This window comes from Cyprinus carpio, chromosome B20 (genome assembly GCF_018340385.1).
Source record: "Cyprinus carpio isolate SPL01 chromosome B20, ASM1834038v1, whole genome shotgun sequence".
NCBI lineage: Eukaryota > Metazoa > Chordata > Actinopteri > Cypriniformes > Cyprinidae > Cyprinus > Cyprinus carpio.
The window spans coordinates 724380-739168 of record NC_056616.1 but is presented as its reverse complement, the minus strand read 5'-3'; the positions used below and the strand labels follow the sequence as shown (position 1 = coordinate 739168).

Genomic DNA, 14789 nt, shown 5'->3' with positions numbered 1-14789 from the left:
TCTGTAAGCCCTGTAAACGTGTTAGGAGTCTATTGGTTGGTTGAAATGATGTTTGTCATTGAAGATGCTGTGCTGGTGTATTAAGAAACATCCCAGACTTGTGCATCATGAAGCTTCTGTTTGAACATGTTTTCATGACCGTCCACAGATGCATGACTCTGAGGAGACTCTTGACCTCAGCTGGGCCCATCCCCCTTCACGACCTTCAGCTTGCCCTCCAGTGGCAGTACGAGTTCCTCAAGGGTCACCACACGACCCCTGACATCACTTCTCCCGAGGACGAGCGTGTTTCCTGCGGTCATGTGGTTTCTCAGTGTTGTGGGTTGTTGTGTTTTTTGGAAGTGTGGTTTTGTTTTGGAGTGTGGTGTCAAGAGATCTTGTGCTCTGTGGTATTTTGTGGGGGAAAATCTCTCTCTCAGCTCCTTTGACTCCGGGTTCGATGGAGCGGCCAGCAGTCACCTGGACAGCAGGAGCAGAAGAGAGCCGCTGCCTAGGATTCTGGGAAATGGAGACTCCGCTTTCAAGTCGAAACCTCTGCATGGACAGATTGACGAGGAGAACATTGTGAGCGTGTCTGATTCTGAAGACCAGCGTGAAGCGCTAGGGTTTAGTTTAAAGCGGGACTCCACTCGTGCCAGCATTCAGATCGTTCCCAAAATTACCTCCGACTCTCTGAACCTTGAGATCAAGGTGAAGCGCTCCGCTACGCTGCCCAAGAACCCCTGGCTGAGCCTCCCGATAGATGATCTGGAGAGCTCTTATACGGTCACCATTACACCCAGCTCCTCCAGAGAGCCGAGGAGCCCCGGCCGGGCTCGAGATCGGCCCTCTCCGACCGAGGAGCTGGGGTCCGCTCCGCACCAGAGTCAGCAGAGCTTCGAGGAGTCGGAGCTGGATCCTGTGGGAAACGTTCTGTCCAGTACCTTAACAGATATCGAAGACAAGCCCAGCAGCGTGGTGGATGGGGATCCTTCTCTTCTCTGGGACACGTTTGATCTTCACAATCTCAGACAGGACTCTTACGAACGGTTAGACTTCTCCTTAAGTGTTTAAAAGATTAGCTAATAATTTATTCAGACTCTTCTACATCTTGGATGCCTGAGGGTGTTTCTTGATGGGATCAGGTTTGTAGAAATGTAGCACTGCATCAGTGTCTCAGCAGTGAATGCTCTGCAGTGAATGGGTGCCGTCAGAATGAGAGTCCAAACAGCTGATAAAAACATCACAATAATCCACAAGTAATCCACAGCACTCCAGTCCATCAGTTAACATCTGGAGAAGACAAAAGATGAAACAAATCCAGCATTAAGACACTTATTCATTGAGACACTGATGCAGTGCTACATTTCTACAAACCTGAAGCATGTTTTCATTTAATTTTTATATTTTAGTGTAACGCTTACTTCAATTGCACACTGTAGTGATCAGTATCAGAGTCAGATGTGCGTGCTGTGCTTCTGCTGGATGTTTCAGATGTTTCTTCTAAGGGTTTGTGTTCTCTGTTGGGAATTGGACGTGTCTCTCGGTGACTGGGTTCAGAGAGAGCAACAAGAGCTGAGAGAGGTGGAGGAGACTTTAGACAGAGCAGCTGAGATACTACAGGTGTGTGTCTTGTCTACAGCGATCCACCACGGCACATTAAAGAGCGCCAAAAGGGCCTTAAATGTGCATTCTATGATAAAACGAACAATTCAAAATCTGATAATTTTTAATCAGAAGTAGCAAAGCACAAAGCTGTTGTGATTATTGGATGGAATGTGTTCTATATAATGCTTCATTAATTCATGCATCAACTGAGAGCATAGATGAAGAAAAATATTGCTTCTTAAATTCCAAAATCAGTCTAATTTGTTTTTGTTTGCTATACATGCATACTGAACCAGAAGACCTGTAATGATCATTTCCAACAGGAGTACGTGTGCCATTAAAACCCTACTCCGCTCTGAATCATGTTTCAGGAGGAGGAGAATGTGCTTGCACAGGAGGTGGTGCTGGATGAGCTGTTGAGGTCAGAGGACTTGCACAAACACTGGCCCTTATGGACTGAAGGACACCAGCTCGATCCGGTGAGTCTGAGTTCGCCTGGCCTCACTCAAAATATGAAAATAGATTAATTATGAGATATAATAGTTTTTTTTTTTTAATTCAGTTGCCAAATGCATAGGCTTTCTAGCATTACTTTTATGCTACTATAGCAACAATTTAGCACAGTCCATTTCACAAACTCACATTTTAATCGTTACACACACACTTCCTGTGCAACTAAGAATGCAGCTCTACATAATGGAATCATTTTTGTTTAATAGAGGGGTAGATGATCGCATTATTTTTTGCTGTTCAAGTTGTCCTAACTTACCCTAAAAGTCATGCCTCTGTTAAATGAGACACAGTGAGTGCTGCGTCAGTGAATCGTCACAATGAGCATGTGTTTTATATTAAAGCAGACACTATTTCTAGTGTACAAGAAGTATTTCTGGTGGTGGTATCACTTGTCTGTATTTGTGGTGAAATTGCTGCTCGAGTCATTATTTATATCTGGGGATCTAAAATGTGTTTTTTCCGCTGTCAACTTTTCAAAGATGTTGTTCTATGTGATTTGTTTTGTGTTATTCAGTACTCTGCCGTCTGTATTTGTGAAGTAGCTTTTAGTAGAGTCATTCACTCAGAACACGTTTTTTTAATTCCACTGCAGTTTTCCAGTGTATTTCAATGTAAACGTGCTATGGATGTCTTTTGAATGCTGAGTGCTCATCTCGGGTCTTTTATAGCAGCTTCTGACACATGATACAGCATTCTAGAACACGCCACTCAAGTTTAAAGAAGTTCAGCTCTTAAAAACACGTTTACAGACCTTGCACTTTTTTAAAATTCCACTGAGATGTCTTGTACTTTTTTTTTTTTTTTTTTTTTTTTTTTTTTTTTTTTTTTTTTTTTTTTTTTTTTTTTTTTTGCAACATTTTTTTTTTTTTTTTTTTTTTCCCTTTTTTTTTTTTTTTGTAAGTTGCGGCAGGTTTGTTTACGGTCCGATAAATCCGCGAATGGGACAGTGTTAAAAGTAGTAAAACAATATAAATGCGTAAAAGTGTTTTAAGTTTAGAAACGGTTTGAGTCCCCTCTCCCTTGCCTCACCGTGGTTTGGTCCACTGCCTGCTTTCCCCCTTTACCTCAGCAACACTCACTCAGACACACACATACTCTCACACTCATTCACACACTCATACTCACTCTTAAACTCATTCGCACACTCACTCACGCACTCCTACTCGCACAATCGCACTCACTCTCTCACACACACACACACACACATTCACTCACTCATACTTTCACACTCACACACTTATTCACACTCACACTAATACTCGCACACGCTCACTTATCCGCACTCACACACTCTCTCACACTCTGATGCAGGATCATTAAATTAGTCATGACAAAAAATGATGATATTCAATATATTTGCTATACATATATTTATATAGTGATAAGGTTACCTAGCTTTGCTTGTTTAGTACCGTAGATGGTTAAGCCTGTGTGTGACCTGATATTATTTTAATATTGAGCTTGTGTTTTGTTTGGTATTTGGTTATCAATATAAGTGACAGATCAGTGCGCTTGCTGCAGTTGAATATATAAATACAAGACGTCCCAGACCAAACCTAAAATACTATGTGAAGGACGCAAGATAATTTAATTATATGACCGCGTGGTGAACCTATGACACGGTCTCCATGCTGTGTACACATCTATCCTCACAAGTACAATTTTGGCTGTATTTATGTCCTCTTAAATTGCCCCCCCCCAGAATAAATGTACACCCTTGCTCACGGCCTCACGTGCCTGTGCACTTTTCCTTCTAGATGTCCCCAAGAGAGCTGGCTGAGTCTGGCGTGATCGGATTGGACGACAATGTCCTTCAGAGTGACCTCACTTCCCCTGAATCAGAGACGCTGAGATCCTGTGAGGTTTGTGAAGATGACTCGGACGCCTCAGGATTATCCGATAAAAGTCCATCCACACGTGAAGGGCCTGTGCAGCGGGACACGGGATGCCCTGAGGAGCACCGAAGCGGGATCCTTCGAGGGCTGAGAGACATTCACGTTCTGGAGGAGCAAATTATTCAGGAGCGTGTGAAGCTGGAGGCACTGCGCTGCAGAGAGACGGAGAGTCTGGAGCCGACGGCAGATCAGGTGAGGGAGAGGAGCGTGTTCCTGCAGCAGCTGGAGCAGGAGAGACGGCAGGTGGAGAAGATGGAGAGAAGCCTGAGCAGAGAGATGGAGAGAGCGGGCAAGGCCAAGAAGAGGCTGAGCAAAGGCCACAGGGTTGTGACGTGTTCGGTCATGGAGAGGAACTCAATGCTGAAAGATCTGGACGAGCTGTTGAGGAGCTGTGGGCTCCAGTCGCTCCCAGACTCACACAAACCTCAGCGCACAGACGTTGAGAGAAACTACTCTGACTTGGTTTCAAACGCAGAGGCGTGCCCCAGTCCAGATCCAGCTGGAGATGCTGATCTCTCAGACTCGAGTTTGACTTCTGAGCCTGCTTCCACCGCGAGCCTCGGACGTCTTGACTCTGAATCCCTTCAGTCTGGTCACAGTGAGCCGGTTGCATTGAGTGGTTTGTCTGAGACTGGAAAACTGGAAGTTATCCCACCCAGAGCAAACGTGCATCCTGAGCATTCGGAGGATGAAGAGTCTTCCTGCGACTGTCCAGACGGTGCAGCTCTGCTGGAGACGGGTGAAGCGTTCTCGACTCAGGACCGTGGTGATGTGCGAGGTGCGTTTGATCCTGGAGGCACCTCCGATGGGAGCGTCGACCGCACTTGTCAACCAGAGGAGAGACGTCCATCAGACTGTGAAGCACAGGTGGAATCAGGGCTGTCAGTCGTTCCCTCGAAGCTCATGCAGAACAACAACAACAACACCGCATGGCTGTGCAGTGGACAGAGCCCAGGGCACTCCGAGGACTCCAGGTCTGTGGTCCGTGACGCTGGAGGATCCACGAGAGCGGCCTGCGGATCTACTCTCCAGCAGCTGCAGCTCCACGCATCCAGCAGACAGGTGGAGACCACAGCCTCCTCAGAAAACACACTACGCTTGAGTTATAATTATTGTTTTAACAATAGTGAAGTCACTCACTTTGCAAAAATTCAAAACCATTTCTGATAGTGCACACCTCTGAAAAAATGAAATAAATTGCTCTGATGATAATAGAATGTAGTCACTGAAATTTAATATGGTGTGAAAATGCCCCTGTATGACAACAAAAGTGCACTTTTGTACTAAATATCAGCACTCAAGTTACTTTTAAAAGTAATCCATAAAGTACTCCATAAAGTAACTGTGTAATGCATTATTATTATTATTATTATTATTATTTTTTTTTTTTTCGACTGGACTTGGTAACAAAAAAAATCCAAAAGTTATAGGTTTGGCAACTGTAAGGGTCCTTTGACCCCAAAAGAGAAATGAATAATCCTCAGACTGAAGGAAGCCCCTCTGTCTGTGCGTTTACTCCTGATTTCTCTCCACACGGGACAGGCATCAGTAAAGACATGCGAAAACAGAGTAACTTGTGTTGCTTATTTGAAAAAGTAACTCTGATATTGTTGTAAATGAATGCATTACTTTACTAGTTGCTTGTAAAAAGTAATCTGATTATGTGACATGCATTACTCCCAACACTGCTTATAAACCGCATAAACACCCCTGGAGCTCAGTTCAGTGGAGGAGATGGAACTAAACCAGCCAAGATACCAGCACTGTAGCAATCAGCACAATGTCTAATTATTGTTGTCAGAACCCCATCAGCTATTGGAATAATATTTGTTGATCTCGCTCTGCTTCAGCTGTCAGTGTAGTTGCTCTCGTTTACAGTAGCGTGTCGGTTATATGAGTCTCTGTTATAGACGGCTGTTTGTGTCTGTCCACTGTTGTGAGTTAGATGAGTGATTATAAGACGCCCATCGTGCTGGACACAGGGTCCGGTCTGATGAAGGCTGGGTTTGCAGACCAGGACCTTCCTACTACAGTGTTCCCCACCGTCATCGGCCGTCCCAAATATGAGGTACACACTATCTCCTGCTTTTCCTGAGTGTACTGCATGCATGTGGAGAAGTCTCAACTGCTAGATTGTTTATAATGTCACACCATGAAGCCGATGCTCTCGTGTTGCAGGAAGTAATGAACGGCAGTGTGGAGCGAGAGCTGTATGTGGGGCATGATGCGCAGCACATGAGAGGAGTGCTAACCCTGAAGTATCCCATCAGAAACGGCATTGTGAGCAACTGGGATGAGATGGAGATGGTGAGTGCTTTCACTTCGCCCAAACAGGCAGGCAGTGTTTTTGGAGATTAGATGATCGTTCTTTGACCGGAATGAAAGATTTTTATCTGCCAGATTTTCTTAACCCTCCTGACACATTTGGGTGCATTTTGACCCAGAAGAGATGCAAAAAAATAAATAAAAAATAAATATAATATATATATATATATATATATATATATATATATATAATCGGGGGGTATATATATATATATGGAGTGGGAAGGGGTATAATATTATATATATTATATATATATATATATAATAATATAATATTATATATATATATAAATATGAAATTTTTTTCTTCCAGAATTGTTTTTTTTTTTTAAACAATTTAAGAGATATAACCCTTTTTAAAAACTTTAGTTTAATTTTTGGGTCATTTTGACCCAAGTATATAGAGTTATATTAGTGTTAAACTTTTACAATATCGCCTTTTGCCCATATCTCTCGCACTTGTGGGACTGAATTTGGTTGAACGTTTGTACAGGAATCGCTGACCAATCATCACTGCATGATCATTCGGTCTCTTTTTCATCTGAAAGTGAAACTTTATGCAAGTAAAATAAAATTGTTTAAACTTTTCAGTAATATTTGTATTGCTTTATTTGGTCAAATATTAACATTCATGTTTCGTTAGTTGAGATGAGAGAAATTCAAAGTAACGTAAAATTGCATTCAATCCAAATGGGGTTAACACTAGTACTCCTCAGATTATTATTCTTATAAATTTCATACAGTGATGCATTCAAAAAAAAATTTTTTTTTTTTAACATTTATCAAAGTTGTTTGTGATACATGGTAACATTCAGAACACAAGCACATCGAGAATATCATCTCACGGTTTGCTCCGATTCAGTCACAGCAGACAGACTGGTGGCTGTATCACACATTTATTTGAGCTGAATATCTCCATAGAGATTTGTTAAACTACAACTTGCATGTTTGACTGTGTTCAGCTCATCACATTTCTTTCGTAATGTAGAGCGAGTGAGTGCACATCGTTGCCAGGTGGGGAACGTGAAGTAAAACATTCGACAGAAAATGTCTAAATTTTAGGGGTGCCTGATAAATATCGGAATTTAGGCTGATTAGAGAACCAGCTTTACTGACGAGATGCGCATTAATTATCGGCCGGTATTTGTGCACCCCTACTTAATTTATAGAAAAGTTTGGTGGATTTAAACTCTTGACATCTGGCAACCGCAGCCATGAATGCTTGTGCAGGTTCATTACCAGTGCAAGATGATGAAAATGACAAATTAAAGAGTAAATATCTAGCAGGCAAATTATCATCGATGCTTATCCTTAAATGGCAAGATCAGAAATGATCTGTATTAAAAAGATTCATCAGGGCTGGTAAAATGACTGAAGACTGACCCGGGGCATAAACAAGACAGTCTTCACATCGTGTCTAACTCTGTTGGTGTGGTTCAGTGGTGCAGGATGTGATGCTCTCGTGTGTGTGTGTGTGTTGTAGATCTGGCATCATGCGTTCCAGCAGCTGTGTGTGTCTCCGGAGGATCATCCCGTGCTGCTGACCGAAGCTGCCATGAACCCGCTGCAGAACCGCCAGCGCTCGGTGGAGCTGATGTTTGAGGCCTTCAGCGTCCCGCTCGCCTTCGTGGCCCTGCAGGCCGTTCTGGCGCTCTACGCCTCGGGACGAACCACCGGTCAGTCGACTCCACTTACACCAATGACGTCACTGTTAAAAATGCCATATGACACTATTTATTTTTTATTTGTTTTTGGCCAAGTTGTGCAGTCCTACATATGACATACAGGTAAACAAAACATTTTCAGTAAAAAAAAAATCTCAATTATTTGTGACCATTAACTTCTATTACAGAATTAAGAACACGGATAAATATTTTGGATAAATGTACTTTGGATGTATATTTTCAGTCCAATGGTTTGGCTGAATTACTGAAGAAATGTTCAGTATTTTAGTTGCTGAAAGCTAATGAATCATCATCTCTGAGCTCTGTGATATCTGTGTCAGTGACCTCTCTCTCTCTCTCTGTCTCTGTCTCTGTCTCTGTCTCTGTCTCTCTCTCTCTCTCTGTCTCTGTCTCTGTGTGTGTGTGTGTGTGTTCAGGGGTGGTGCTGGACTCTGGGGACGGCGTCAGTCACACGGTTCCTGTGTTCGAGGGTTACTGTCTGCCTCACGCCGTGCAGCGCTTTGATCTGGCCGGATCCCACGTCACCCTGCAGCTCCAGAAGGTGCACAAGAGCACTGCTCATTACCAGACCATAATTACTCATGCAAACTGTAGCGCCACAGTGACGCTTAATTAGCCTTTCTCCAGTGGTTAGTTTCAGTGTTGATTCAGTGCGATTTTAAATATTTCCTTTCTCTTTGGAGTGTCTTGGTGCATGAAGAAGATCTGTAAAGTTGCAAAGACTACAGTCTTGAATCCAGAGATATTCTTTATAAAAGTTAAGGGTCAACCACACCCTCCTGAAACACCTCGTTCTAACACACCCCCACATCTACATCACTATTGGGCAGCGTTATGCAAATCTTCCCAGAAGATAAAAATTTACGCGTAGGGCATAGAGGAGAAACAATGTACAGTATGTGGAAAATGTTTTTTGAACCTTAAACTGCATAAACACATTGCATTACAACAAATATACAAAATAATGTTCTTTTTAGCAGCATCATATGACCCCTTTAAAAGTAATGCAATACAATATTGTTACGCCATAAACTAATTGCAATTACAATTGCAATATTTTTTGCCACATGAGTTGGGCTTGCTATTTGTTGTTTAATAACCAAAAAACCGTTGGTATGAAAGGGCTTTTATGATCCCCAAAATATAACGGTGTAATGAATAAGCCTCAGTCTGAAGGAAGTGCATGTGCACTCGACACAGAGACAGGAGTCAGTCAATAAATGGAAAACAAGAGTAACTTGTGTTACTTTAAAGCAACTCTGATATGTCTTTGTACATTTCAAAGAAATATTGATTTACTAGTTACTTGACTGACGCTAGTGCTGATTTATATTGATTTCTCACTTAGACTAAGATCTGTTCATCCAAATGAAGATAAATTCAATGCTGTTTGCTATTATTTAAGTGTCACAAAACAAATCAGCCACTCTTGTTTTTAACAGTATTGTAGGAACACATTCAGAAGTGAAGAACCTTGTTCCTGTAGCTGTGTTTGTTTGTGTGCTGCAGCTGCTGCTGGAGCAGGGTGTGTGCATGCAGACGTCTGCGGAGCTGGAGATCGTGCGTGAGATGAAGGAGAGGTGCTGCTGTGTGGCGCTGGATTACGACGCAGAGCTGAAGAGCGCCTCAGAGGTGCACTACACACTTCCTGACGGGCGGATCGTCTCTCTGGCCTCCGAACGCTTCCGGTAACTGAGCGCTTCTGCTGGAGTCTTGTGTGTCTGAATGAGCAGCGTCGTGCTGTGCTCTGGTGGAGAGTTCACTGAAGCTTTCTACACTGCATTTCATCTTTAATACTGTAAAGCTGCTTGCTCTAAAGTTGAGTGTTGATTTATTCACTGTATTTTTTTTTTAATTTTGTTATTTTTCTTGATCTTTAATGGTTTTCCTTAATGTTCATTTTAAATTAGAATTGAATTCAATTAGAAAGGATAAGTGTCTGTAACCCGGTAAAAATACTAACATTTGTTTTTTTTTTTTTTTTTGTTTTTGTTTTTTCTCTCTCTAAAAACACACAATTTGTTTATACATGTAGCGTATTTTAACCATGCAGCAAACCTTTATAAATATTGATAAATTAATGAAGAATAAATAAATGACTTTTTAAACAGTTTAACTGATGGTATTAATCGGTCAAAAATCTTAACGGTCGCTTAAGTTAACCGGTTTAAAGGAACATCCCTAGTTCACAGACGGGGCTTAGATGTAGTTCAGTTAGGCATGTGTATAACAGCTACCTAAATACACGGAGGAAAAACATTACTGGTGTACATCAAGACAAATCAAAGGCATGGACATATTTTTAGATATGAGTGCAAGTTTCTTTTAGTTAGAACGGCTCCAATGCATTTTAGTCTGGGACTAGACTTAAGCTGCCTTTGTGAAACCGGAGGATAAAGTGCGATATGAATGGACATGTGACTTTAACCTGACTAGAGTACTGAATTGCAGAGCTGGTGCAAACATAGCCATGTCTCTATGATCCGATGCTTTCTGAACTGCTGTTTTCTCACAGCCGTCCAGTCATCTTTATTTCTGAAGTGCTTCATGCAGTACAGACTGTCAAAGCAGCGTTCCAGTGATAAAATGGCAGAATCAATGGAGACTATTCAGGTTGTGTTGTAAAGCAGCTCTAAAAGACAAGTGTCATTATTCAAATGAAGTCAGTTCAGATACAGCTGCACAACGAATCATGTTTCAGTAGCAGTCATGATTTCTGCTTCTCGCAGTTTATTAATCATATTCTGTGATTGTTTGCCTGTTGGTTATTTCTCCTGAGAATGCTTCATTTTAATTTGCCATTTGCATTGTTTTGCTTTTGTAACAAGCCTCTGTGAACACTTGTGGTTGCCAGGTGTCAAGCGTTTAAACCCCCAGTCAGATAGTTTACTTAATCTTCCCAACCTGGCAACCTTTCACGTGTGACTCTGGGGGCGTATTGCAGAAAGTTTCTTAAGAATCCCAATTCAAGTTAGGATTTGCTTCTGTAATATAAATTTGTGAAAAATCCTTATTTAAAATGTATCTTAAGTTAAGACCTGCGATAAGAAACTTTCGGTAATACGACCCCAGTGTCACATTTTGTTGTTGAGAGACGAAGCGAGCAGCAATATTAACACATTCATGTTCGCTGATAGTAATCCACTGCTTGTGTATTTAGAACTTATTTTACCCCTGAAGAGGGATGGGCAATATCCTATCTTTTGCTATATACCGGTAAATGTTCTCCCAACAATAAGAATGGGTCTTCCTGCGATAATAGCAATAGTGTAGTTGTTAACGGGTGCGAGCGTGCGGAGCGACACGGAGGATGGGGGATGTGAAATTGAGGAGCTTATCGCTAAACATTTACTTTACATTCATTTTGCAGACGCTTTTATCCAAAGCAACTTACAATTGGGGAATACATGTAGCGATTCTTCTTAAAGAGGCAAACAGACACAGGAAGTGCTTGTAATACCAAGTGTTAGACGTTGTTCAAATAAGTACAAGCTAGAAAGAGAAGGAATAAATAGATACTACAGTAGTACAGTAACAGTTTTGCTTGTGTGTGAGCCTGTTTACAGAGCTGTTGTCCAACAAAGACATCATTTATTGACGTGTCTTTTCTCCAAAGTAACAAGTCAAGTGTTTGAAATAACTTTTTGTGATCAAATGTGGTTTCATATCACTGAATGAGGCAGAAATCATACTATTTTAAGTAATTTTATAGTCCTGGGGCCTCATTTATAAAACTCCCCATAGATTTCATCCTAAAATTGTACGTATGCACAAAAGCTAGATTTTGCATACACAAGTTTTCAGATTTATAAAACCATGCGCCAGAACCTGAGCAAAAATCCCTTTATAAACCCCAGTCAGGGGTAGATGTGCGTACGTGCATCTCCACCTCGACTCCTCCCCGAGATAACCATATATGGAGCTTACAACACCTTGTTTTACTATACATAACCTCATATGCATATCATTTGCATATGTATATTCCCATCCACGTGATACCATATTTAACACTGTTAAAGGTACAAGACATCAAGGAAATATGAGATGGAGTATAAATGCCATTTGTGCCATGCACAATTTTTATTGCTAAAAATCCAGTATCCTTATGTTTTAGCATAAATATATCAAAATCCATAAAAACAAAACTGGTTACAATAGTTCTCAGATAAATATTTAAGAATAGTTGATCTCATCTTTGTACGCATGGTCTAGAATGTCCGTACTGTGCGTACATAATTAGTTCATTTCTTATAAATCCTGATGTGCGTGGGTAATTCCGTACGCATTTATGCCCATTTTGTGCGTATGCAATGTTTATAAATGAGACCCCAGGAGCGTCATCAGCGCTACTACTTCTGCGACGCATACGTGGAGTTTCTGCGCAAGGGCGCCCTCTGGCTTCCAGGGAATTAAACAGTCATTACATTACGTGTACTCAGTAATGCTCACAACACCCCATTTTGATATCATTAACGCAATAAATACCAAAAATTATCGTGATTTGTATTTTTAAGCCCATATTACCCATCCCTACCCCTGAATGAAGAATGCGCATGTACTTGGCTGTGAGTCTGTGTGTGTTTGTGTGACTTATTGAGAGACTGTCTGATATGGTCTCACAGGGCACCGGAGATCCTCTTCAGGCCGGAGCTGATCGGGCGAGATCATTATGGGATGCACGAGAGTGTCTTCAGATCCATCCTGCAGTCAGACATCGACCTGCGGCGCAGTTTTGTGGGAAACGTCCTGCTGTCAGGTGAGCTTGATCTGATGCACTGTGGTCTGGTGTGTGACGTCGTGTAGGGCTGCAACGATACCTCCGTTCTATTCAAGTATTCGGTTTTGAGAAATCCTCAATTTCATTTTGCGCGTGTCGAGTAATCTTCTGAATACTGGAAGTGGCACATTTCACAGACGAGAATCCATGGAATGCATTAGACCGTATTCCAAAGCTGCATGATATATTAAACCAATTTAAAAATCATAAAGCATAATGCTATTGTGAATTCACAAACACTACGATTCAACTAAATGTATGCAATGCCGGTTTACGATACATGCACTTTATTTATATGCGTGTAGGTTACGTACATGTGTGTCAGGCTCCGTTCACAGTAAATAAATGCTGCTCCGCACAAACTCTTCTCATTTACATGTGTGGAGCGTCTCGGACTCCATCTCTGTGTGTTGTTGTGAGTATGGGTTTATTATAACGTTCATCTGGGAAGGCAATGTGTGGCGTTTCATCAGATTTGTGAGGTAAATAATTTATAAACCAGTGAAAAGCATCAATGTGTTATCAATATGCTAACTGTTCATCGTGATTTCAAAAGAAGTTTAAATACTTGCTCTGAGTTTACACGTTTTGATGTCCACATAATCAAGAAATTACAGTGACTGTAGCATGTCGTAAAGAAATGGGCAAATATTAAAGATTGTGGACATTTGAATTAAATGTTTAGTCAATATTAAACGAGGATTAGATTGCACAGTGAAGTGTGACACAATAGTCTTAGCTCTCTGCTGACATTTGTGTAATGTACATTAGCTCTATTTTATTCAATAAAAATCATATGATTACTTGCTTTTGATACTTTATTGGAGTTAATTATTATTGCCTCATTGTTATTATATATGCATCAAGTCATTTTAAAAGCTATTCTTCACTCAGGTCTATTTTTATTCCCACAGAAAATAATTATAATTATCGGATTACTCGATTACCAGAATAATTGTTAGTGACAACCCTAGTGACGTGTGTGTGTGTGTGGCGCAGGCGGGAACACACTGCTGCCGGGGCTCCCTGCACGTCTGCGGCAGGAGATGCGGCTCCTGTGTCCGGCGGATCTGAGCGTGAGCGTCAGCAGCCCGAGCGATCGAGACTTCTCCGTGTGGCGCGGCGGAGCGGCGCTGGCCAACATGGCCGACCTCAGCAGCGCCTGGATCAGCGCAGACGAGTACGAGGAGTTCGGCCCGCAGATCGTCTTCAGGAAGTGCTTCTGAGCCGTCACCCATCTTAAAACGCTTTTAACACTTTTAGACAGGGTTTTTGTTGTTTTTGGTGCTGTAGAGTGTATTGAAGGTGCCAAGTGTTGATGCGAGTCTTGTAGGACTCTTCCTGAGCATGTTTTTAGTTCCCAAGAGAAAAATGACCTTTCTGAGCTCTACATGCATACACTGGTTGTATCAATCAGATTGTCTCTTTGCCATTTTAATTATAATCTAATCAATCATGTCTAATATGTAAATGTGATCGTTAAATATATCTATGAGATATTAATGTGACCTTTTCAGTGTTTTGATGCTTTTCACGAGGCTCACATTGCAGCTATTACTTGCGTCTGTATTTACATCTGAATCTGCTTCACTGTACTGGACGTGCTACGGATCCTTCCCTCCATCATGTGTTTCTCAGCTGTTCCTCAGACACTGTGTGTGTGTGTGTGTCTGCTGTTTTGATTTGCTGAGCAGGATTGATTTGATTTGCATAAATCTCACTTCACATCTTTTCATTTGTATCTTCACTTGGGTTTTGTTTCATCTGAGGTGGTTCTGAGCTGCATATGGATCCGTCAGCGGCTCGTCTGTTCATCTCTGTGAGGTCTGCTCTCGTTTACGTGATGTTCATTAGCTGATCCAAATCCTGTTGTGTTCAGTTTAAACGAAGCGCTTGGTATGTTGCTCAATGTGAATGCAGTGTGAACCCAGCTTGTGTTTAGCATCTGTGTCTGTTAACTGGCTAATGTCTGGACCTTTTTACAATAAATATGATTTCTAAACCAGA

The 14789-nt window shown here is 41.6% G+C and overlaps 2 protein-coding genes across 2 annotated transcripts in view; both read left to right on the top strand.

The window, feature by feature from the left end:
* Positions 1 to 2164, top strand: part of si:ch211-241j12.4 — a 15950-nt gene extending 13786 nt beyond the window's left edge. Inside the window, exons 13-17 of the mRNA XM_042747448.1 lie at positions 149 to 322; positions 420 to 1028; positions 1488 to 1602; positions 1959 to 2066; positions 2150 to 2164. Coding sequence (XP_042603382.1) covers positions 149 to 322; positions 420 to 1028; positions 1488 to 1602; positions 1959 to 2066; positions 2150 to 2164 — 1021 coding nt within the window. The remainder of the gene's footprint in view (positions 1 to 148; positions 323 to 419; positions 1029 to 1487; positions 1603 to 1958; positions 2067 to 2149) is intronic.
* si:ch211-241j12.3 (uncharacterized protein LOC566552 homolog) lies at positions 406 to 14789 on the top strand. The gene is made up of 11 exons (XM_042746251.1): positions 406 to 1029; positions 1510 to 1602; positions 1959 to 2066; positions 3858 to 5057; positions 5941 to 6063; positions 6174 to 6302; positions 7804 to 7996; positions 8422 to 8546; positions 9515 to 9693; positions 12628 to 12761; positions 13782 to 14789. The coding sequence occupies exons 4-11, from the start codon at positions 3858 to 3860 to the stop codon at positions 14006 to 14008; spliced, it is 2310 nt and encodes a 769-aa protein (XP_042602185.1). The 5' UTR covers positions 406 to 1029; positions 1510 to 1602; positions 1959 to 2066; the 3' UTR covers positions 14009 to 14789.

Excerpts from the sequence above, each read along its gene's own strand:
- si:ch211-241j12.3 (XM_042746251.1), top strand. The coding sequence starts at position 3,858 with ATGTCCCCAAGAGAGCTGGCTGAGTCTGGCGTGATCGGATTGGACGAC. Across the intron at positions 8,547-9,514 it reads TCACCCTGCAGCTCCAGAAG|CTGCTGCTGGAGCAGGGTGT; the intron begins GTGCACAAGAGC and ends TGTGTGCTGCAG. Across the intron at positions 9,694-12,627 it reads CTGGCCTCCGAACGCTTCCG|GGCACCGGAGATCCTCTTCA; the intron begins GTAACTGAGCGC and ends ATGGTCTCACAG.